General features: G+C 40.6%; 1 protein-coding gene across 1 annotated transcript in view; it reads left to right on the top strand.

The window, feature by feature from the left end:
- PCSK5 (proprotein convertase subtilisin/kexin type 5) overlaps window positions 1–22,357 on the top strand; it is a 450,143-nt gene that overhangs the window by 217,335 nt on the left and 210,451 nt on the right. The window contains 1 exon segment of the mRNA XM_045085372.1: window positions 8,852–8,955. Within this exon segment, the coding sequence (XP_044941307.1) occupies window positions 8,852–8,955 (104 nt within the window).

The following is a 22,357-nucleotide window of genomic DNA, read 5'->3' as shown; positions in this document are numbered from 1 at the left end:
GGCGGGGCTGGAGTGAAGCAGAACCAGGTTCTGGAGTCAGCCCTAGCTAATCCTATGACCCTGAGCAGGATCCCAACACTTTCTGTGCTTTGATGTCCTTATTTGGGTGATAAAAGTAATAGCATCTCTTAGGATTGCCAGGAAGAATAAATGAAATCATGAATATAGTACTTCTCACAGTGTGCCTGGCATACAGTGAACACGCAATAAATGCCATGTAGTAGTCGATAGTTTTGGAGATCTATCTGTTAGGAATTACATTCGGTACCAAGAAAGTATAGTGGGTACAGCAGGAAATCCACAAGACCTTGGTTCAGAAACTCAAAGCTACCAAAGCTGAGTCTGCGTTATTCTCTCAATATGTATGTATGTATGTGTTTATTTATTTATTTTTAGGATTTTTTAAAAATTTGAGAGAGCATGTACAAGTGGGGAAAGGGGCAGAGGGAGAGGGGGAAACAGACTCCCCACTGAGCCACCCCAGGCGCCCTTCTTGGCTACTGCAGCTCTAGCCATCATTCCTTTTTTTTTTTTTTTTTTTTTTAAAGATTTTATTTATATGAGAGAGAGAGTGCAAGGAAGAAGCAAACTCCCCAGTGATCAGGGAGCCCAATGTAGGTCTTGATCCTGGGACCTGAGCTGAAGGTAGTCGCCTAGCCACGTGAGCCACCCTCACATCCACATCCAGGTAAAAGGAGGAAGGAAGGAATGAAGGATAATTGGAGAACGTCCGTAGGAAGAAAGAGAAGACTTTCGCAGAAATACCCAATGGACTCTTACTTATGCTTTATTACTCATAACTCTGTTTCTTGTATATCCCCTCCCTACTGGGGAGTCTGGGGGACATGATTTTGGCATCTCACATGAGGGGTAAGGGAGGCTATAAAAAAGAAACTTGGAATTTACCCCCTAATTCCTGTCATCATTTCTAGGACTTGAGAGTCTGACAATAGGGACAGGAGAGGTAGAGTTAATGCTTGAGCTGCCTTGAAATTTTAAAAAGGAGCACAGGTCTAGTAGAGAACCATGTGTGTACTTTTTTAGGCCATGAGTATCTTGGGTCTTTAAGTCAAGAGCTAGATGGGGAAACAAGGGTTAATTTTTGGAGTGTCTTTTTTCATTTCTCCCCACCCCCCTCCTTTAGGTGATAAGTCAGCTCTGTTTTCTTAATGTAAAGTATGGAAACGTTAAACAATATTTTTCTTATTCCAGTCACATCCGCCATAAGGTTACTTGAAATAAATTTCTGTTATAGATTTCCATTAATCTTAGTTGATCTTTCCCTCAGTGTGTGTGTGCCGTGCCTAAAACTTTTAAAAAATATTTTCTGTCACCGTTGACATCTAATAATTAGAAAGACTGCTAGGAGTTGACATGATAAACCAGGAGTCTCTAAAATAGAATAACATTTACTTAAAATTCTAGACAAAATACATACTGATTTTCATTGAAGTTTAAAATGCAGGTGAGCATTGAGAATCCCTATTTTAACATATGCTTCTTTGATAAGCAGGTAGAAAGGCATCACGTTAATCCCTTGTATTCAAAAGGGAAAAAAAATGAGAGAAAATGCTGTAATTTAGGATAATAGTGGTAACAGAGATGCAGCCGAGTATTTATGTCGCCTGTCCAAGGATTTGACTTCTGGCTTTTGATGCAGGAACTCTGCAAATCCCTGAACTCTGGTAGAAAAGTTTCAAAAACACTACCATCCAGCAATTCAGTTAAGCAAATGTGTATGTGCAGTCTTTCGTCCTAACATTTGGTACCATATGGCACACCGATATTCCCTGAAGAACCTTTCACCCTCCTCTACAACACCTCAGTGGCCAACCGTCAAGAGGAAAGATGTTTCCACAAATAGGATTTGTTATAGTCACGCTGAGTCCAGGTACTTGTTTCCCTAACCAGTCAGCTTGCGGCCTACACCACGGGCTCATTACAACCAGATGCTTCTGTCAGATCTTAGTGGCGTTGCTAGTTCACTAAGCGCAAGTAGACCAATGTGTCGAAAATGCTATTTTGCTCACTTGCTCATTACAAGAACTAAAAAATGTACCATCAGAATTTAGGAATAGAAGAAAACAGCTTAATTAAATGGAGATTCATCAAATGGTAGGATAGACTTCAGGTGGTCCTTCTGACTCGTTTTTGGGATGAGAGGTTGTGCGTCTCAGAACATTGTGATGACTGTTGTCTTTGGGAATCTGTCATGTACCAGGCACTCTGTATTCATTACCTTGAGTCCTCGTAACCAGCCTGCAGAGTGTGTGTTACTGTTGAGAAAACAGAGTCCCTAAGAGTGTCAGTACATCCTCTAACGTTCCAGAAGACTTAGGTAGCAAGTATGATTTACCGTAAGATTTCCTGACTCTAAAGCATCATATTCATGTGTCTAGGAGCTATGTTTCTTATTATTTTTTAGAACAAATTTAAATGAGAAATAAAAATAATGTGGGTGACAATGTCTTCCTGCAGAATTAGGTCAGTTGACTTGGAACTGTATATTTATTCATGCTGAGTGCTGGACAACCTGCAAAACTAGCAGAAAAGGGAAAGTGAGTGCTGTCGTCCAGCTTCCTTCCTAGGCTTGGGTTGCTCACACCTTGACTGGGGTAACCTTGGGAGGAAGCTCTCATCTTGTCACATTTTATCTACTTCAAAAGATTTCAAAGCTCAGAGATGAAAATGAGGGTCAGACTTGGATTTGAGGCTGCGGGGTACATGAAGAGAGAGAGGATTTTAGAATGGCCAGGATTTACAGCCTCGGGGTAATACTGTTGGAGGGAATTGAGTGTACAGGGAGTAGGACGGAGCTCCACTATTGTGAATTGATATCAGTCTATGTGATCTCAAGTTAGCATACCTTTGTGTGACCATTCGTCAAATCATATTCCCTAAGAGTTTAGGTAGCGAAGTATTTCAGGAAAATGATTATTGAGCTTACCAATAAAATACCATTTTTTTTGTAAAGCTGCAGAAAACTTAATTGATGTGTTTTTGGTGTAATGACGAATCCTGAAGAGAAGCCGAGATGTATAAAGGAAAGAAGACAATTCAATTTCAGTGGCAGCATTTTCTTTGTCAGTTAGGGATTTCCTTCCCTAAAGTGTGTTCAGAGACCCAGTTTCTGTACCTTTGGTTTATACTCACTTGAGGTAATCCGTGAATGATATATATGAAAGAGTGTAATATAAATTTGACTTGGATAGTCCTCAACCCATCTTCTCTTTTCTTGTATCTTTTCTGTCTCAGTTCAGGTATGGATGGATCATAGGTAGGTGTCTCGGTGATACCAGGAGAAGTCATATTTCCATATTTGGAGGTAGTATTAACTGTGTTTTCTGTTAGTACACCCAATTTTAGGCCTGGAGCTTTTGAGTTCACGTAGAGTACAGGGTCCAGCACAACACAACAGAACAAAAACACGTTCCCATTAGCAGGATCTACTCCTCTTTGCAGTGGGACTAATGGTCTGACGGTCCTTTTGGTGGATTCATTACCTGACAAAAGAAGACTGGTTTCCTTTGTTGGATGGTCAGTATTTTATTCTAGAACCATCATTGGCATGCACTCGGTACAGTTCCAAATAATGTTTTTACCAACCTCCGTGGGCTTCAAACACTTTGTCTCATCTTTCTTGTTCCAGCTCACAATGACTCTTTCCCCATGATTGCTGATTTATTTAGCATCCGTACAGTGACATTAATTTTCTGGCTACTTGTTCTGGCTACATTTCTATTTTACACCATCTTAAGGAACAAAAAACGAGACTGTTTTTTGTCTTGGATTTTTTTGTTGAATATTTAGTCAATTGGATGATGGCTGATGGGTTGTGCAGTTTCCCCATAGGACTGGTTCATGAAGTTGCTCATCACTCATTAGACAGAATCACTCTTCTATGTAGAGAAGATTGCCGCGTTCAGGAAACAGTTTTCATTATATGGATTTGCTGTTGCTGCTCGAGTTGACAAATTCTCTTTCTGTACCAAGATGTGTATGTGTTGTCCTTTTCATCGGTTGCCTCTTAACTGCCTGTGATGATAGGTCCATCTGGGGGTTGGGGGTGGGGAAGATTATTTCTTGTTTCTTTTTAGTAAATGCAGGTGAGTCAGTCACGGAGGCTCCAAAATTGGTCTTTCTTTTTTAAGCACCTCCAAGTATAGATTTGATTTCGGACAGTTCACACATGTGTGGAATTAGGTGAGAAAACTCATGGGGAGAAAATTTGTTTTGTTTTCATTTAAGTGCTAGCAGTTGAACTTAGGAGCCCAACAAAAAGCACTGGACAAAGTGTCTTTCTTGGGATGTGTCTTCCTTCTTCTAAATGTGCTGTTGGGGCCATGAATACTTCTGAATACGCTCAGAATGAAAATAGAACACCAGGTAGCAGTCTTGTCATTAATTATCCTGTTTTTGCTGCTGGAAACTAGAAGTGTTTGAGATGGGGTTCAGATGAGCTCCCCGCCTGGAGGAGTATTACCCAACCAGACTATAAACCACATCAAAGTGTGAGCATGTCAAGGAAGGTGGCAAGTTCATAACCATAAGGTTAAATGATACACTGTTGTAACTTATAGTAGAAACATGTGATACTGTTATCAGAATAATCTGATATGTCCCACTTTGGTATCTTTCCATTTACTTTCGAAACAATGGGCCAGAGTTAAGGTTCCCAACCTAAAACCCAAATTAAGACTCGAGGATCTCCTGAATTTGGTGGCAAACAAAAATCCTGCAACTGAATTGAGAGAGACAGTGCAGTTACAACAATATGTGACCACGAGGACATGACATGCTTCACTTGGCTTCCTGATCTGGTTGTCAAAGAGCCACCTGACGCACCGTTCCATGTTGGGAGTTGGGGGGAGGGTTCCGTCTGGAAATGGCGTTAAATAGTAAGTAAGACCAGAGGATCCATAGCCCACCAGGTGCAGCTGGTTTGAATGGTAGCCCTGCCATCAACTACTGTGTGTACTCTTGAGTTACTGTGTGTAACTCTGAGTCTCCATTTTGCTATCTGTGAAATGGGCACAAAAGTATAATCTCTGTTCATAGGATGTTTAAGATTACGCAGTAATAATGCGTGTACAATACGCACAACCTGGCCCTGGCCAAGTGCTCATTGAATGTTGGTTAAAACAGGAAACCCCTGAAGGAGGCAAACCTTTCTAACAGGAAAAGATTACACCTACAGACCTCCCCAGAAAATCATGGATTGTTTATCGCTTGGAAAGCTCATAGCTAGCTAGCCAAGATTTGGAGGCATTTATAAACGTTACCCTTCTAGTATATATTGTGGTTTAAAGGTAGTTGTCAATAATTCCAGGGAGGAAGGCTAAGGGAGGGGGAGGGGTATGTGGCCTAAATCCTGTGGTTTTTAATGGGCTCAGGCTCAGAATTGAGAGGAGCTGCTCCTTTCCTCCTGGTTATACTTGTGGCCTCTTGATTATCATTTGCCCCCAAAGCTCTTGGCGCTCCATCTTCTGTTCTTGGTGGTGAGAGGGGTCTTGGTGTTCAGAAGTCAAGATAGTGTGCCTCCAGGGTAATTGGCAGAAGGGGGGCCATTTTAGGGGTTCCTACTTCACCATTGTGGCCTGGAAAGTTCCTCGCACAAGGCATACAGCCTTCTCTTTGCTTTCACTCAGTGTATGACATTCTAGAAGTGTCCTAGTCTGACTTCACTTCTACGAATCCCTGAAAGCATAAATACAAATAGGTCATAAAATAGAAATCAGACTTCCCCCTAAATACAAGCCCTCTCAGGATACCAACAAATTAACCTATGGCTATTTCCTGAGCCACTAATTAGTTACCCTCCCACGGGTAGAAACACCATGGAGGCAAAAATTCCTTGGTTTCCTGTTTAACTTCCTTGCTTTTGGCGAAATTCAGGAAGTTTTGAAATTAAATGATTTTTGAAGTTGTGCATTATCAAATGTCAGAGTAGAATTACCTGAATTACGCCGTTTCCGTTTCCGGATGTTGATTTCTTCCTTCTAATTACAAGTACTCCAAGAAGAGCTAGTTTTTATAACCCAGCATGAGAGCAAGTAACTCGCGTTTCTTCAGGCTGATTTCCTGAATCGGCCTGAATACAACTGCTTAAGGCTCGAGATAAATGGTCCCTGTTCTGTCATTGTCGTCATCATCATCATATTTTACGTGCTAAGGGTCACTAGGGAAATGGTCTCCTGATGGTCAGATCTTGTGCTTGATATTTCCAAAGGAATCTTTCCCTGCTGATAGGTAACATAGAAAACTTGTTTCATTTCTTTTTCTTTTTCTTTTTCTTTTCCTTTTTTTTTCTTTTCTTTTCTTTTTTTTTTTTTTTTTTTTTTTTTTTTGTTCATGGTTTTCCATAAAGAGTGATATTTACAATGAGGACGTTTTATCTGTGTGTTAAATGTTATTTTAAACTCATTCAGTTGGTTTAGACATATTTATCAAATCCAAGTGTACTTTTAGGTATCTTGCTGTTTGCTCATGAGAAAAACCAAAAAATAAAAAATATGCTTGTCCATTTGAGAGGATTCTGCTGTACCATAAATAAGTGGCTGGAAAGTCTTTTGAGACAGCTTTTTTGTTGTTGATTTTTGCCCCTCTCCCAAATAACTACCCTGGGAAAGAGAAAGGAGATGAGATTTACATCTCTGGCAGATCAGGAAAAAAATCTTAATGTGACCCTAGCTTTCAGAATTATCCCTTGACTCTTTTCCTAATTTTTCTGACCGTGGTGCATGGTCTCTACTGAATGATTATGTGGGTTCAGTATCAATCAGCAAAGGGTCAAATCATGCTATTGGTTTTTAGAAGCAAAACTCATCCACCTCCTGGGCCCCATCCCACAACCTCCCTCCGTTTCTCTAGAGTCGGTGGATTGTCAGGTTCTGAACTTGGTTCCTAACAAGTGTTGTGTAAAACAAAACAAATAAGTCTGTTTCCTTGTTCCTATATTTTTAAAATTCATAAGATAGGGCTTCAATTTCCTTGTATAAGTTACGTTATGAAAGCAACCTCACAAAATAGTCTACATCCAGTCTTGCTCCCTCTTTGGAAATGGCGGTAGTGTCTCTCTTATTTTTAATCTGGGGGCAGAGCAAAATGGTATCAAACTCTATCGTACTTTTTTCTCTCCCCATCTCCTTTATGTTCAGGCCACCACATGGGAACTCAAAACTAAGTGGCTCAAAACTTAGCAGAATGTTGTACTGTCTACCACTTCTTCTTCTTTTTTTTTTTTTTTAAAGATTTTATTTGTTTGTTAGAGAGAGAGAGAGACAGGGCACAAGCACAGGCAGACAGAGTGGCAGGCTAGAGGCAGAGGGAGAAGCAGGCTCCCTGCCGAGCAAGGAGCCTGATGTGGGAGTCCATCCCAGGACGCTGGCATCATGACCTGAGCCGAAGGCAGCCGCTTAACCAACTGAGCCACCCAGGCGTCCCTGTCTACCACTTTTTGATGGCTTATTTCGCACCAAGAACTAGGTTAAGTACGTGCCATCTCTTTCATTCGATCAGTACAATGAAGTAAAGTAGATATTAGCATCTGTGTGCTAAACAGGGAATCTGAAACTTTGAGAGGTCAATTTCACATAAGTAGGAAATGAAAAGTCCAGAATCTGATCACTGGGCCCCCACTCTCAAAAAAACACGAATGTGGTAAATGTGATGGGAAAACGTAGTAGAAAATAAAGCAGTGTGATGCTCCATCACCGAAAATCAGCTGTAACTCAGATACCAGGTTTCCCCTCCTCCTGGGAGATGCCAGCGTCCATCTGCGCTCATATGAGGGCTCGTAGGGATTACCACGTGCTCCTGTCACACCTCAAGGAAGATAACAAATCATCATCCCCCTCCCTTCAATGTTCTGACCCAGCCTTGGCAAACGGCCTTCTCAAATGAAAGTGGAGGACGAGAAGCAGAGTAACTATCCAGGCTGCGTGATAACTGCCATATTTCCCAGTTAAGTAAAACATTGTCACCCTGACATTCAAGACTGAAATGAAGAGGCATCATGTTGCGAATTTCATGCATGGTTTTAGTCAGATGCCTTCCAGTGTGTACGTACTCTTTGAAAGAGAACAGGAGTCCCTGCACCTATACCTGCATTTGCTTTCTGTATATTTAGGAGTGGTACTATGGTTCTCCAATGAAAGCGACTTCTGCTCCAGGTCTTTGTGCTCTTGGGCTAACAATCACAAGAAGTAGGTATCCAATAACTTAATACAATAATACTTATTGCCGATTAAGTGTACTCCCATAGCTGTGTCTTGGAGCCCAGCTTTGGGCTCTGTACCGAATTCTCTTTCTTTGAGAGCATTGACACCTGGGGACTTGGTTCCATTGAGGTTTTTTCCTATATCCCATACATCCATGCGGAATACTAAGTTCTTCGTTAAATTACAAATCAATTGCCTGGCGATACAGCTGGACAAGGAATGTTCCAGAAGACTTTGGTTTTTGACTTTAGCTGATAGTAATTTTCAGATAATGATGCAAGCTTCCACACAATGTGCGACCAGGCCAGAATTGGGAGCCATTTTGTTGAGGAAACTAAAAATCCTCACCCTTTTAAAAGACTGAGCGACAGCCGACTAATCCCACATTATTTCCTGAATTCAAGGTTACGTTTTCTGCCTCCCCCAGACTAACGTCACTTCTCCACGTTGAGAAAGAAGCGCAGCGGCATTTGGCTTCTGTTGACCCCCCCGCCCCCAAACCCAAATCACTGACCCTTTGTTTTTAGTACTTTGCCATTTTGCTTTTGCTTTTTTAATTTGCTTGTGACTCTCTGCTTCCCCCATCTTTTTTTTTTTTTTGGTACAATGATTCTTACCTTGTCTTTCCCCAGTCCGTTTCTGACCTGGAGAGACGTGCAGCATGTTATTGTCAGGACTTCCCGTGCGGGACATTTGAACGCTAATGACTGGAAAACCAATGCTGCTGGTTTTAAGGGTGAGAATTTCTTTCATATTCTGTCACAGGCAAAATATTTTTATTTTTCCCCCATTTTAAATGGAGAGCTGGAAGTAGGATCCCTCCAGAGAAACTTGAAATTGTGTGCTGACACACAGAGAGCTGGCCCTTGGAGGAACTAAAAGGCAGATGGATTTTTTTTTTTTTTTTTTTAATTCAGACAACACAGAAAAGGCAGATTTCCTTGGCTTCCCACATCATAGGTCAATTTCTTAAAAGACAACTGACTTCCCAGGGTAGTCGACCTGTGGGGCTTCTAGTTAGTTTGGGGTTGCTGTCATTGGTTACCTGAGTGGTGTTTGTAACAATGTATGTGAAACATCCTCTTCTTCTATAGTGATTACTTCCATTTCAGTAAAGACTGGTATATTTTGTTCACTGTTCGTTTCTAGGCCATGCTTGCTTTGTTTTTGGTTTTGCTTTCTTAAACTTCCACTAATAGCTAACTCTAAGACATTACTTTATGCAAATGAAAAGTGCTTATGCAACTTTGTAACATACAGTCTTTATACAATTACACACATCATATCACAAGTGCTGTTTTTCCGGTGGCTGAGGATTATAGTTCCCTCGAACTGTCTTACTAATGGTGAGCAGTTTGTCATCACCCATAATAAACTTTATAACAAAAAGAAAATAATCACATAAGGCTGATGTCCTAAAGTGTCACGTGACTTAAATTTTAATCCACTAATATGTTATAGCAAAGATTACTCTCAGTCATATTTGCAGACTTAAATTTACTCCCAAATAATGTTGGTATCATTGTATATCCCTGTGGATGAAAACTAGTGTTCCATACCATGGGGGACATCGGCTCAATAATTGAGGTTCTGGTCTTCAGGTCTTTGGTAACGTGTCAAATAATTCTGGGCAAGTCATTTAAGTACTTTGGGCCCTAACTTCCCCATCTTGAACATTTTAGAAGCTGAATAATATTACCTACATACGATTTCTTAAATATGATTTTAATATATCTTCAGTGAGTTATATCCAGTGTATGCAAATATCCATGCTGCAAATGTAAAATGTAATTTTAAAAATTACTTGTATTTATAGTCTCATGTTTAGCCAAATACACCAGATAACCAGTGTCCTATAAAATATTTCTTTGGTTAACATCTTCACTGAAGACGTCACTCCATGTTTAGAAAAAGAAGAATATCCCTCTGTTTTTGAGTAGTAGGAGACACCTCTCCTTACTCTTAAACTATATAATGTAGCAGTGTTCAGTGAGCTTTTAATCTAAAGAGTTGTAAATCCTTGTTGGGATCACATAGTCTGAAGCCCAGATCATGATACTAGATCCCAAAATAGCAATTGCTTCACGTGGCATCAAAAACATGGGAGATTTCAGTTGTTGAAGAAAATCCAGGATGTGCTTTGCCATAGGATGTTTCTTTTTGACGAGCATCTGCACCCTCCCGAGCTCTTACTTTCTAAATCCAGGAGGCTGAGAGGGAAGAAGGAAGAAGGGACCAAAACGTAACTTTGGCTGGTTCAGGGCTCTGCAGTAAACTTTTTAGCAGAAGGTCACAGACGAAGCACATTGACCTCCATGAAGCTGAGGAATCAACTTTAACCCAAATAAAAGTCTTAGTTTTACTTATTCCTTTTTGGCAAGTTAAAAAGAGCAAATGGTTCTAATAAAAACCGTAGCTCTTTTGAAAACCTCTGTTGGTTTTGGAGAGGGGGAAACAGGATTTAGACTAACTCCCCAGATCCAAACCTGAGTCTGAAGGGGGCTCTGCAGTGCTCTGGCAAGGAGGAAAGAGCATTTTACTATTGCACGTGGCAATATTTAGTATACGGTTTCACCCTTCTCTTAGCTTGCTGCCAAGAGTAACAATTAAAGTTCGCTTTTTCATAGATGAATTACCCTGAACAGTCTGGACTCCCAGTGGAATTGTTTTGTAATTTTGTTGATGGCAAGCCCTATATTTCATCTAAACATGATCAGAATAATTTTTTAAAGAGCTATATTCTTCCCTATCCTAAGCATTACCATCCCCTCCCTGGTGTCCCACAAATAAAAGTGATTAAGGCAGAGGCTCGCAGGAGAAGCCATGTGCTTTGGGGAAGGAAAGGATGCAGGTCACTGGGATAGAACAAAGATGGGCGACTTTTTATGAAATAAGAACTGAACAAACCAAAAAAAAAATAGCTAATGCTTGGAAGGGCTTCATGCAATGAGAGCTTCATGAGAGCTCGTATTTTAAATGAGGTCAGCTAGTTGTTGCAGCTTAGCAGGAACACATGGCCACACATTTGTCCTTAGACGGGAGAAGCCCAGAAGTTGCCTTGCAAACAGGATCCTGTGGCCACTGGCTGCTCTTCTCTGAGCCACTTAAGTCCTGATGCAGAGGGAGGTGTGTGCTGGAAAGGCATCCAAACACATCTGTGCTCCCCAGGGCTTGCTTTTGTTCCCTTAATGTTGAGCAATTTAAGTTGTTTGAAGAGTGTTTAAAAAACAAAAGCAAACGTGGAAAGATAGAAAAAAAGGGGGGGGCGCCTGAGAAGAGTTTCAGGGATGGCTTGGTAGGTGCCCGTCCACACTGGGGATGTCAATATCAACTTGAGAATTTCCTTCTGCTGCTGAGAGTAGCAACCAATTCGGTATGGGGGTCTTGTCATCGATACACTCGATAGTCATCACTGATCATTTCAGAGAAGCCAACACCCTAAAGAACAATTCCTCACCAGCCCCTGCCAAGTCCTGACATTTCTGCATGCAGGGTCCTTACATTGCTTCAGACAGAGCCATATGTAAGACAGCCCAGGCAGCGAGCAGAGCCAGATGATGAAGCAGCTGGTTGGTGTGGGCCTCTCCGCCAGGCAGGGCTTCATGCATTCTAATCCACATGTGCTGCGGACCTGGAAAATGCAGCTGCTGGCTTCCTTTTGACGGGCACAGGCGAGGAGGTTAGCCTTGAAAAACCAAGAAATGTGGCTCTCTGCTGACTCATCTCTGTTTCTCCAAGAGTGGGATTACCCTGAAGTTACATGCTGATGAGTTAGATACACAGAGTTTCCTCCTCCTTTTTCTGTGTTCTCTTTATAGGAACATGCTATAAACCATCAGATAGATTATCTCACAGCTTGAGGGAACACCTCAAGCTGGAAGTTACTCATCAGTATTTTTACGCTAATTGTATCTTAATTTTTAACAATTTTAAGCGAACTAAGATGATTCTTTCTGCTTTGTAAATAATAATAATAATCACTTATAGTTTAATTAATAGGTCTTTTGCACATGATCTGTTTTTCTAAGTAATTGTAGTCCAAGGAATGCATACCTATGGAAACTGACTAAACATTATTTGGATGGTTCATTGTGTGAATAATTTTAGCTAAATTTCATACACATTCTGACTTTAAACTTCCTCCAGAGATAGTTGCCTTAAAAATGAATAAATACCATGCACTTATCAAAGAATCTCCTTGAGGTTATTCATGAGGGTAGGAAAGTATTTGTATGAGGCCAGATGAACAGATGTGATATTTGCCGCTAGAAAACTGAAATCCGAATTCCCGTATTCTGCTACCGATCAGCATTTGCAATGCCGGGAGATGGCTTTAGCATTAAATCATTTATTCGGGTTTTTTCCCCCCCAGTGTTATTTCCTTCTCCTTTGATGCTTTCCTTTCCCTCTTATGAAAAGTCTTCTCTAGTTTTATGGTGTTTTGTTTTGTTTTTCTTTTCCATGCTTTTTAATACCCCGTCCATGCTCCTTAAAATGCACAAATCAGCTGTAGAAGCAAGGGCTTTTTGCCATTTGAGCGGTTTTCTTCACAGGACTTAATTCATGCAGTCTCTTCCTTTATTTATTTACAACTACTTGCTGAGTACCTTCAGCACACCAGCCCAACACATGAGGTACACCCAGAAAGGGGAAGCATAAGGAAATGTCTAATCCGATCTGGCCACAGAATGACTTACGAACAGAAACAGAAATTACGCTGCACTTTTCTTCCCTTCGGTCAAGCCCAGATGATCTGCCAGGTCATGTTTATAAGGAAAAAGAGTCAATGCAGACTTCCCTGGTCATCAAAAAATGCAGCCTAACCTCCCCAGGAAAAGGCATCTGATGTAGCGACTCTCTTTCGTGGCAAGTCACAGATATTTTGACCAGCTCTGTTGGTGCATAGAGGATCCATGGACCAAGCCCAGCACGCTGAGGACATTCTTCTAGAATCCATGGCTCCTGTCATTTCAGGAAGCACTTCGCTTTTTGTTCTACTGCTTTAAGCTGTGGAACTTGCAAACCCACCTCTCCCATCCCCCTCAGTTGCCTGGGCTGTGCCCAGCAGGCTGATCCTCCCCTGCCTCCTCTCCCTTTCCCGCCCCGGGTTTGTGGATACACTTACTTACAAGTACCATTGAATGCATGCAACACTGGTGCTCTAGTTTTTTTTCAAAGTGTCTGTATTTGGATTATATGACTGTATACAGTTAAACTCTCTTAAATTTAGGAACAGGAATAGACATCAGATAATAAATTAGGACCTTCTGTCATCTTTACTAGGCGAAAGAATGAAAAAAATGTCATTGAAAATCAAAAATGACAACTAAGTGAGCGAGGTTACCACGCCCTCCATTTCACTGCCCTCCCAGACTATGTAAGTCTCTCTTTTTCTACCAGCATGTTGCTGAAACCTCCTCATCCCCAATGACTCTTTCTTTGACCACCACTAAACTACTAGACTTTTTTTTTCATTTCTAACTGATTTCCCACCATGGGAAAACAATTGACAGTCTAACATGACTTCTTAGCCTCCAAGGCCCTAACTTTTAATAACCTTTATTACCTTTAATTGCCATCATTTTATTTCCACTGGCAGGGCTGGTAATTTTAAGATGTTCCAATATATTTTTAATACCTACCTGTCTTGCTTTCAGTTTGTAACACTTATTAAAAAGAATTAGCCGTGCTGAAACCATTAAGCATGCCATGTGTTGAATTGAAACTAGTTTTGAAATGTGTTCTTTTTGGAGGGTGTGAAGTGATTTCTGATGTATTACCGTTTGAAAGGGTAAAGCTATATTTTATGTTATTATTTCACTGCACAAATAATAGTTCATCTTTGCCACTTAGCACGTTCGGGAGATGTTGGTTGTGATGAATAAAGCTACATAATGCGCCTTAATTGGTAATCTGCACATCACATTTCTGAAGAAAGGTCAAAGTGAAATGTTATTCACCTGGTCAGTGTCAGGGGTGATATTAGAATCAGATACTTGATTCCAGTCCCCGTCCAACCCACAGAAATAAGTCATTGAGGTCTTCTCTTCTAATGCAAAGAAAAATAGGAGTAAATACATTTGATTCTATGGAATAAAATGTGCTCATTGGAAATACCCCCTGATTTTCTTTCAAGATTCCATGTTTTATACTGTTGTACTCTGTGAACTCCATTTCATTTAATATGATTAACTTGAAGCCTTTCCTTTTCCTGTTTACTGATCATTGAATACATGAGCTTATCTTCTCGCTCATTCACCAAAAATAAGATGTGAAACCCTTAATTTCGGGATTTTATCTTTAGCCATTTGTCTGGTAGATGATTTACCTAAATATCTACCTGAGAACAGCTATACAGAACACCTGACAGGAAACTGTTTGATCGCTGCTTAATCTAGAGTCCTGCATCCAAAATATCCACTTGTCCCATCAGAGGGTTCCACTCATGCTTCCTAAACATGGTAGGTTTAAAAACGCCCTCTGCCAATGAAAAATGGTGTTTTCTCCATGTTGATCTTTGAGCGGTGGCATTAGGTTTGTTAGACTTTGGGGACGTTTTGTTCACTTGTGTTTTGCTTTCTCATCTCAAAGTACGTAAGTTTTAAATGCATGTGGTTTCACACTTAAAATCCGTCTTCAAAATGGAATTAAAATGATGGTTGCTCTAAGTGACTATTATCTCTCTACCAGATATAATTAGTTAATGAAGGGAATTATGTGTGGAGTAGTTTTGTGGCTTTGCCACAGTCTTAAGAACCTTTAAATTCTAGTAGACAGTCTGTTATTGATATTTTCTGTGGCCTTTGAGGAAGCCAATTAAAGTTTCTGTATCTTGGTTTTGTAGAATGTGGGTAGCTCATACCAAACATAATGAGAAGGCTGAGTTGAATGAAAAGTGCTTTGAAAATGGAAAACACCGAACATAAAAAGAGTCCTTTAAAAAAAGGGGGGGGGGGTCTTAAGTGTATATTTTCACATGTCACAGCTTCCTGCTCCTTGAAATGAGGATACAAATATAGAACTATGTTGTGAATCAGAATGCTCGGTTGAGGTTGAAATTAATTAAATTACCTTGAGTGGGACCAGAGAAAAAATGAATTAAGGACTTTGTAATAAAATCATCACTAATACATCATATACTTTTTAATCCCATAATCACATATCAATATGACTGTAGTATAATCATATATCAAACACAGCTACACTTAAGTTCTTTTTTGCAAATGAGCTTTAATGTTTAAATGTCACCTTGGCTTCAACCTACTAAATCTTAACAGTTGTAATTAATTGCTTCAACATAGGAACTAGTGATAGAAATCTGAACTGATTGTGGCCATCAATGTCCTCCTGACTCTTGAGTCATTAACATACAGTATGCAAGCTGTGAGCATAAAATATTATTTTTTAACAATATGCAAGAGCTTGTACACTCAGAGAGAGTCGATATCCCTTTTTGTGTCATCTCCTGATGAAAATCAATTTCACTAATTCTAATGAGGCTGGAGTTCCCCAGGTATTTTTCAGAGTCTTCCTTCAGCGTCTAAGTTTGGCTATTAATGGCCGCCAATCTTGGTATTTTGTGGTTACAACTGATATTCCAGGCAAAGATAAAAATCATCAAGTCCTAAACCTGATGATCAAAATGCGATCAACCAGGGCCAAAGCTATTTTCAAGCCAAAAGTGTGTTGTGACTAAAAAGTAATGAAATGGATTTCTGTGAAGCGCTAATAATTGGATTCTGACTCCAGTTACAAAAAGAGATAGCCATAAAGGATTTAAGCCAAGACTGTCTTATCAGAATACATATACCCACACAGACACATTCTCTTAGAAAAGTTTTGTTATTGTTGTTTGTTTGTTTAGAAAGGCTTTTAAAATTCAACAACCATTTTCTTAGTTGGAGTTTGGTGTTTGTTTAAAACAAAGCAAAAAACTCACTCAATAGAGTGCTTCAGAACCTGGGCTCCCAAGTCAGACAGCCTGGGAATGATTCTCAGCTAGCTAGACAAATAAATAGTATATCTGGTCATCTGTACACATTCTTAAACCACATTATTAGAGTAAGTTTACATATGATAAAAAAGCACTATTTTCGGGCGCCTGGGTGGCTCAGTCGGTTAATTGTCTGCCCTCAGCTCAGGTCATGATCCCGCGTTCCTGGATGGAGCCCCCCATCAGGCTCCCTGCTCAGCGAGGAGTCTGCGTCTCCCTCTCTTCTGCCCCTCCCCCTCACATGTTCTCTCTTGCTCTGGTCTCTCGCTCTCTTTCAACTAAATAATCTTTAAAAAAAAACACACACACACACATGCCATTTTAAGTATACACATGTGTATGCCCACGTACCCCTCACTGGAATCAAGGATAAAACATTTCCATCACCCCAGAAAGGTCTTTCGTGCTCTTTCTAGTCGCCTACCCAGCCCCCCATCCTGCCCAAAGCAACTGGTATCCTTTCTGTCCCTAGAGATTATGTTGTTTTTTGTAGACTTTTATATAAGGAGAATTATTCAGAAGTGGTTCCTTCCTCTCTGTATAGTATTTTTGAAGTTCCTCTGAATTATTAGTTATATAAGGAGTTAATTCCTTTCTATCACTAAGTGATTGCCTATGGTGGAAATGTACCACAGTTTATTCACTCGTTCAGTTTTCATGGATGACTTTGTGGTTTCCAGTCCAGGGTTGTGCACTGAGCTGGTATGAGTATCTACCTACAGGTCTGGGGTGTGGAGAGACACAGCTTTGTAAACGTGAGACGGTCAGTAAAACTCTGGTTTAAACAGTGACCCTGAGGAGGGAGGAGCTGCGCCCGTGTTTCTAACCAGCTGTGTAGAGCTTCAGACAAGGCAGGCAACTTAGACAAAGATTTGGTCAAGGAACAAGTAGGAGGCCTTCAGCGCTGGCATGTGCGGCAAAGGGAAGGCTGAAGAAAACAGTAGCATAGACAGAATTCGGCACAGTTCTTCATTCGTAGTTTGCACGGAGCTAGAACTGCCATCTGTAGGTCATGCATCGTTCTCATGTTTAATATTGAATTAATAAACAGTTAATGTTCTGTTAAGACTTTTGTATGATAAAAATTGAGCGTAGAATGTGTGGCCATGCGTCAAGCTGTGCCATTGATGTGAGGTGGGGGTAGCTTAGCGATGCAGTGAGCTCCTCTCTCACTTTCCCATATACACACCCTGCTTTATATTCGCTATTTTCTTGTAACACATCGGTTCTCTCGCCACATATCTTTTTAGTCTGATTTGAGTTATGGTTTTCATTTGTCAGTGATTTTAGTGGATGATTCCGGATGAAGGGTTAACTTCCTTGTTTGTGTGCTCGGTTTTTCTCTAAGACTTCTTGGATTTCAATAAATGGGCTTGAATATTTTGAGAATATTTTGAAAAAAAAAATCTGATCGCTAATGAATTGTATTAATGACACATATATAAACTCGATCAGAGGCATAAATAACTGTAATTAGAGGGCAGAAGATTCTGGAGAACTTGACTTACCATTGGCAACTGAAGCTGATCTGAAATAGGTTCTGGGGTGGCTACATGTTTTGTTTGTTTGCATTTCTCCGAGGATTGGGATTAAACATGGATGAGACCTCCACGGGGAAAATAACAGTCACGGGAAGAAGGGAGAGGGACCAGTGCGTATAAAGGGGCAGATGAGGTGTGATGAGGAAAGTAATTGAAAGGAAACTGACAGCAAAGCCACTTGAGTCCCACAGTTAGGAGTTCTCGTTTCATTTGAAGAACATTTTGGAGACACTGCAGGGTTTTGAGAAAGTGAGTTGGTCATAGTAATGGTGTCCAGGCAAGTTGATTCTAGTTGCTTGTCTGATGTCAGAAAGAGTTTTATTTCTTAAACTGATGTTATAAATCCATTGGTCCTACGATACGTCCTACAAAATAACATGTTAGGTAAGAAACCGATTTGCTAAAATGGGTATGAATTCTCTCGTGGCGATCATTTTTTATTATTTTAGTATGCAATTGTATATTCCTGACCTTAAAGGCTGTGACATTCAGTGAAATTTTTGATCATCTCTTGCCTTCCTTCTAAATGAGGGAAGTTCTAGAGTTGAGATATATAATCATCTTGGCTAATTTTTTTTTTTTTTTAAAGAAGGGGAAGAAATTCTTTTTGAAGTGACTCTTTAATAAACCCAGGGCAAAATGTGTGAGTACAAGATGGCTCCTTGAAAAATGTCAGGCCAGTAATTGTGCTTCCAGAAGGCCTCACACATCCTCTTTGACCAGAATCTTTTCTCGGGTCATCCTCGTTCACCGTGACCTTCCGAAAGCCACTTAACTTCCAATATTCAAATTATTTTTCACAAGCAGTTATAGTCTTTGTATTCACCCTGTGACTTTGCAGAAATTTAAAGCAAGCAAGCAACATAATTCTGGGCTAGCCTCTTGAGTTGCTCTAAGACGGGTGCAGGTTGTGTGACAGAAGCAGTGACAGTTTATAAATGACTTTTGCTTGAGGTTTACATGCATATATTTTTTCTTTGCCATGAAGCAAATTTAGAATCATTGTCTATGATCCTAGGAAACCGCATTGCTCATTTGAAGCCCACCAGAGGCTACCACCATATACTTTCTTAATGCACTGTGCGAGATGCTTCTGTCTGGAAATCATTTGCTTCTTGTCATGTTGTAGCCTCAGAAGTATCTCCGAGCCATGACAGAAGATCTGCGTTCAGCTTGGTTGTAGAATGTAATATCGTGCATCTCGCCATGACAGAAGATCTGCGTTCAGCTTGGTTGTAGAATGTAATATCGTGCATCTCAGAATTCCCTGTCGAATTCCAAGCCACATTTGGCTAAGGAATCAAAGCAGATAGACAAAAATGTAAGAAATATCTGGGGTTGTCTGATGGGCTGCCATCATTGGTTGCACAGGTTATTAACTGCACTAGGGAACCAAACTGAGGGGTTGAGTAGAGATGGAAATCCAGCCTGTGACCCAGTCACCAAGCTGTGTGTCCCAGAGGGGGATGATGTCCACCTAGAGAAAGAATTATCTTTCTCTAGTTCATGGAGATCCCACATGACCAGCCGTATTGCACAGAATTCCACTGTAATTCCTCTCAGAATTGTTGGAGGCATGAATACCTTTTAAAAGATACTGACCCAGAGATGGTTTTGTTCCTTCTCACCTTCAGCTGTTGCTTCAACCTTGACGTTCACAAAACCACCAATAGCGAACTAACTCAGAGTCAAATAGAGCCTTCCAGTGCCCGTGATGATTTCATCAGAGCTCTCTAGACAAAGTTCGAAGTAAAATCTTAGAATTTTAAGTGAGTGTGAGTGCCAAGTACAAATCCTTTATTCTTTTCATAGCCTTTTTACCTTCTTTCATTTTTGTGACCAAAAATGATTGATGCTTCATGAATTCAAATGTATAATCACTTTCATTTGGGGTCAGTAGAAGATTCATATTCGGGGTGAAGCGTCCTTTTGAATATTGACAGACAGGGTCTGCCTGAGCATAGACACAAAGCAGTGGTGAAGGCTTTCTTCGAAGCTTCTGTGATTATCATCCAGCTGTCATGTGAAGGTGCTCCCCACGGACTCTCTTGTCTCCCGTCTGTGAAATAGTTTTAAATGTGAAAGGAACCATGTGATTGAGGCACGCGGGAGAAACTCTGGCAGGAACTTGTACATATCAGCTCAGACGCCGACGTCAGTCTTCCCAGCGTAAAGGGCAGCACCAGTTCTCTGCCCCGAATCCGACTTGCCTGTGACCACACTAAGTTGGTGGTAAATGGGCACTGCATTAGCTGTGAAGACCGGTTCAAGATCCATAATGAAGCCTGAGTAAATAAGAGGAAAAAATGGCCTTCTGATGACTCTTTTTAAAGTATGGTTTTAGTAAAGATGGCATAGCCCATCCTTCCCCCCACCCCAAGAGATCTTTATGCCGGTGCCAGTGCCTGCAAAACAAACCAGACCCAAAGACTCAAGGAAATCCTGAAAATGAATCCTGCCCTCTCTGTACAGGGTAACTTACTTAGGCCAGGGCATCCGGCAAGGTATGGTTACATGCCGGGCGATGGCTTTGCAGAACCCATCTGGATACATCTGTGAAATAAACAGATCCAGACTTTTTTTTTTTTTTTTTCTCCCCTTAAAATCTCAATTCAGACTCTTTACACATGTTCACATCTTGCTAGCCTTAGGCATTTCAAAGCAATTAAACTTGTATCGCACATCCCGATAATGGCTTCAACAGGCTTCGTTTTATGGTATTATAGCAGAAGACATGGTACATCCAGAGTCTTCCTTGCAAAAGCCAGAGAAAAAGGGTGTTATGATCGCTGCTGGATGTTAACAAATGTGAAGTTGTTCTTTGCTACTCGGTGCTGTTCTGCCACCTGCACGTGCCTGGCTAGCTCTAATTTGGGAAAAAGAAAAAAAAAAGTTTAGGCTTGTCTGTAAAATAAAGGATCTTTTCCGTGTTAGTAATATCTTCACCCTCAGAGAAAATCCCTGATAGACACGACTGAAGAAGGTCATCCTCAGGAAGAAGAGGGGAAGGGGGTGTGGGCCAGATGTTAACTTTCCCTCCAAGACCCACATATATCTTTTTCTGCCCAGGATATTTTAATGAGCTTTGAAGAAGAGAGCCATTTTCATGCTGCTGACTTGCAGAAGGCAAAGAGGGTAAAAATGTTCCTTTGTTCGTTTGTGGTAGACAGAGTTGTGACAGAGAAAGCTGTGAGATGTCTCTACCCTCTTTGCCACCTCGGCATTCTGAGGATGATGCTTGATTTGAGAAATGAGTTGCAAGAAATACTATATGTCTTATAGACAACGTAGTCTGCCGTCATCGACAGATACGTATGTGATGCAAAGATTCTGAACACTTGGGATTGAGTCCGTGTGACTTTGGGCAAGTTCTTTTAATGTTTATGAGGCTTACTTTTTCAGCTGTAAAATGTGAATAGTACTATCTTGCCAATAGGACTGTTGTAAAGATTTCATTAGTTAATACGTAATAAAAAGCATATGTGAGATATTATTTTTACCTCCCATACAAAATTTCTTCTGGGCATCTTATTTTGGGAAGCATGCTTGATACATTAAATGTTCTTCAACTATAGAGACGGGAAGATTAGTTAAAATAGTGAGATTTAAATGCATTAAATAGAACCTCTAGAGCATTTACTTTTTTTCAGCATTGTTACTGAGCTTGGTATTGTATCTTAACTCTGTCAAGTCCAGATTCTGGCCTGGGAATGAACAGAGTTTAACTCCTTGAGTGATATGCCTCCGAAGAAGGAACTATGTAGAGCAACCCATGTTCAATGAGTGAGGGATATCTATAGGTTAATTAAGGGAACTTATTTCCCTAAAATATCTCTATAAGGGAAGCCAAAATATGCGTGGTAACCCATATGAAAAGACATTAGCATGATTTACCATAGAGTCAGCCTTCATTTCTTGTGCTGCTAGCACGAGGGGAAAGATATTAGGAACGCTGTCCCCAGAGACTCAGACCCCGTGTTGGAGATTAGCCTAATTAACCAGACTTTATTAACTGGCATTCCAGGAGAGATGCTGGCCCTAAGATCCTCAGGGAGTGGCTCTCAGGACCAACATCAACTTTATCTGGGAACTGGTTAGAATCTAATGCAAATTCTGGACCTTAATTTCTTCATTGTTGGTTTTTTGTTTGTGGTTTTTTTTTTTTTTATTTGTATAAGTAGAGCTGACACACAGTGTTACATTTGTTTCAGATACACAACAAGTGATTCAACTTCTCAATACATTATGCTCTGTTCACAAGTGTCTCTGCCGCCATATGCAATTACGTTATCACTGAGCGTGCTCCTGGTGCCATGCCCTTTGCTCCTGTGACTTATTCATTCCCTCTCTGGAAGCCTGAGCTCCCATTCCCTTTCCTCCCCCCTCCCTATGGCACCCATCAGTTTGTTCTTTGTATTTATAGGTCCAATTCCACTTTCTGTTCATCCATTATTTTTATACTCTGCATATGAATGAAACTATATGGTATTTGTCTTTCTCAGTCTGATTTACGTCACTTGGCATGTTGTCACAGATGGCAAGATCTCATCCTTTTTTATGGCTGTGTAACATTCCAGTGTGTGTTTGTGTGTGTGTGTGTGTGT

This window comes from Mustela putorius, unplaced genomic scaffold (assembly GCF_011764305.1).
Source record: "Mustela putorius furo isolate JIRA1106 unplaced genomic scaffold, ASM1176430v1.1 tig00000854_pilon_pilon_pilon, whole genome shotgun sequence".
Lineage (NCBI taxonomy): Eukaryota > Metazoa > Chordata > Mammalia > Carnivora > Mustelidae > Mustela > Mustela putorius.
Note: the sequence above shows the minus strand (reverse complement) of the source record. Positions and strands in the feature narration are given on the sequence as shown.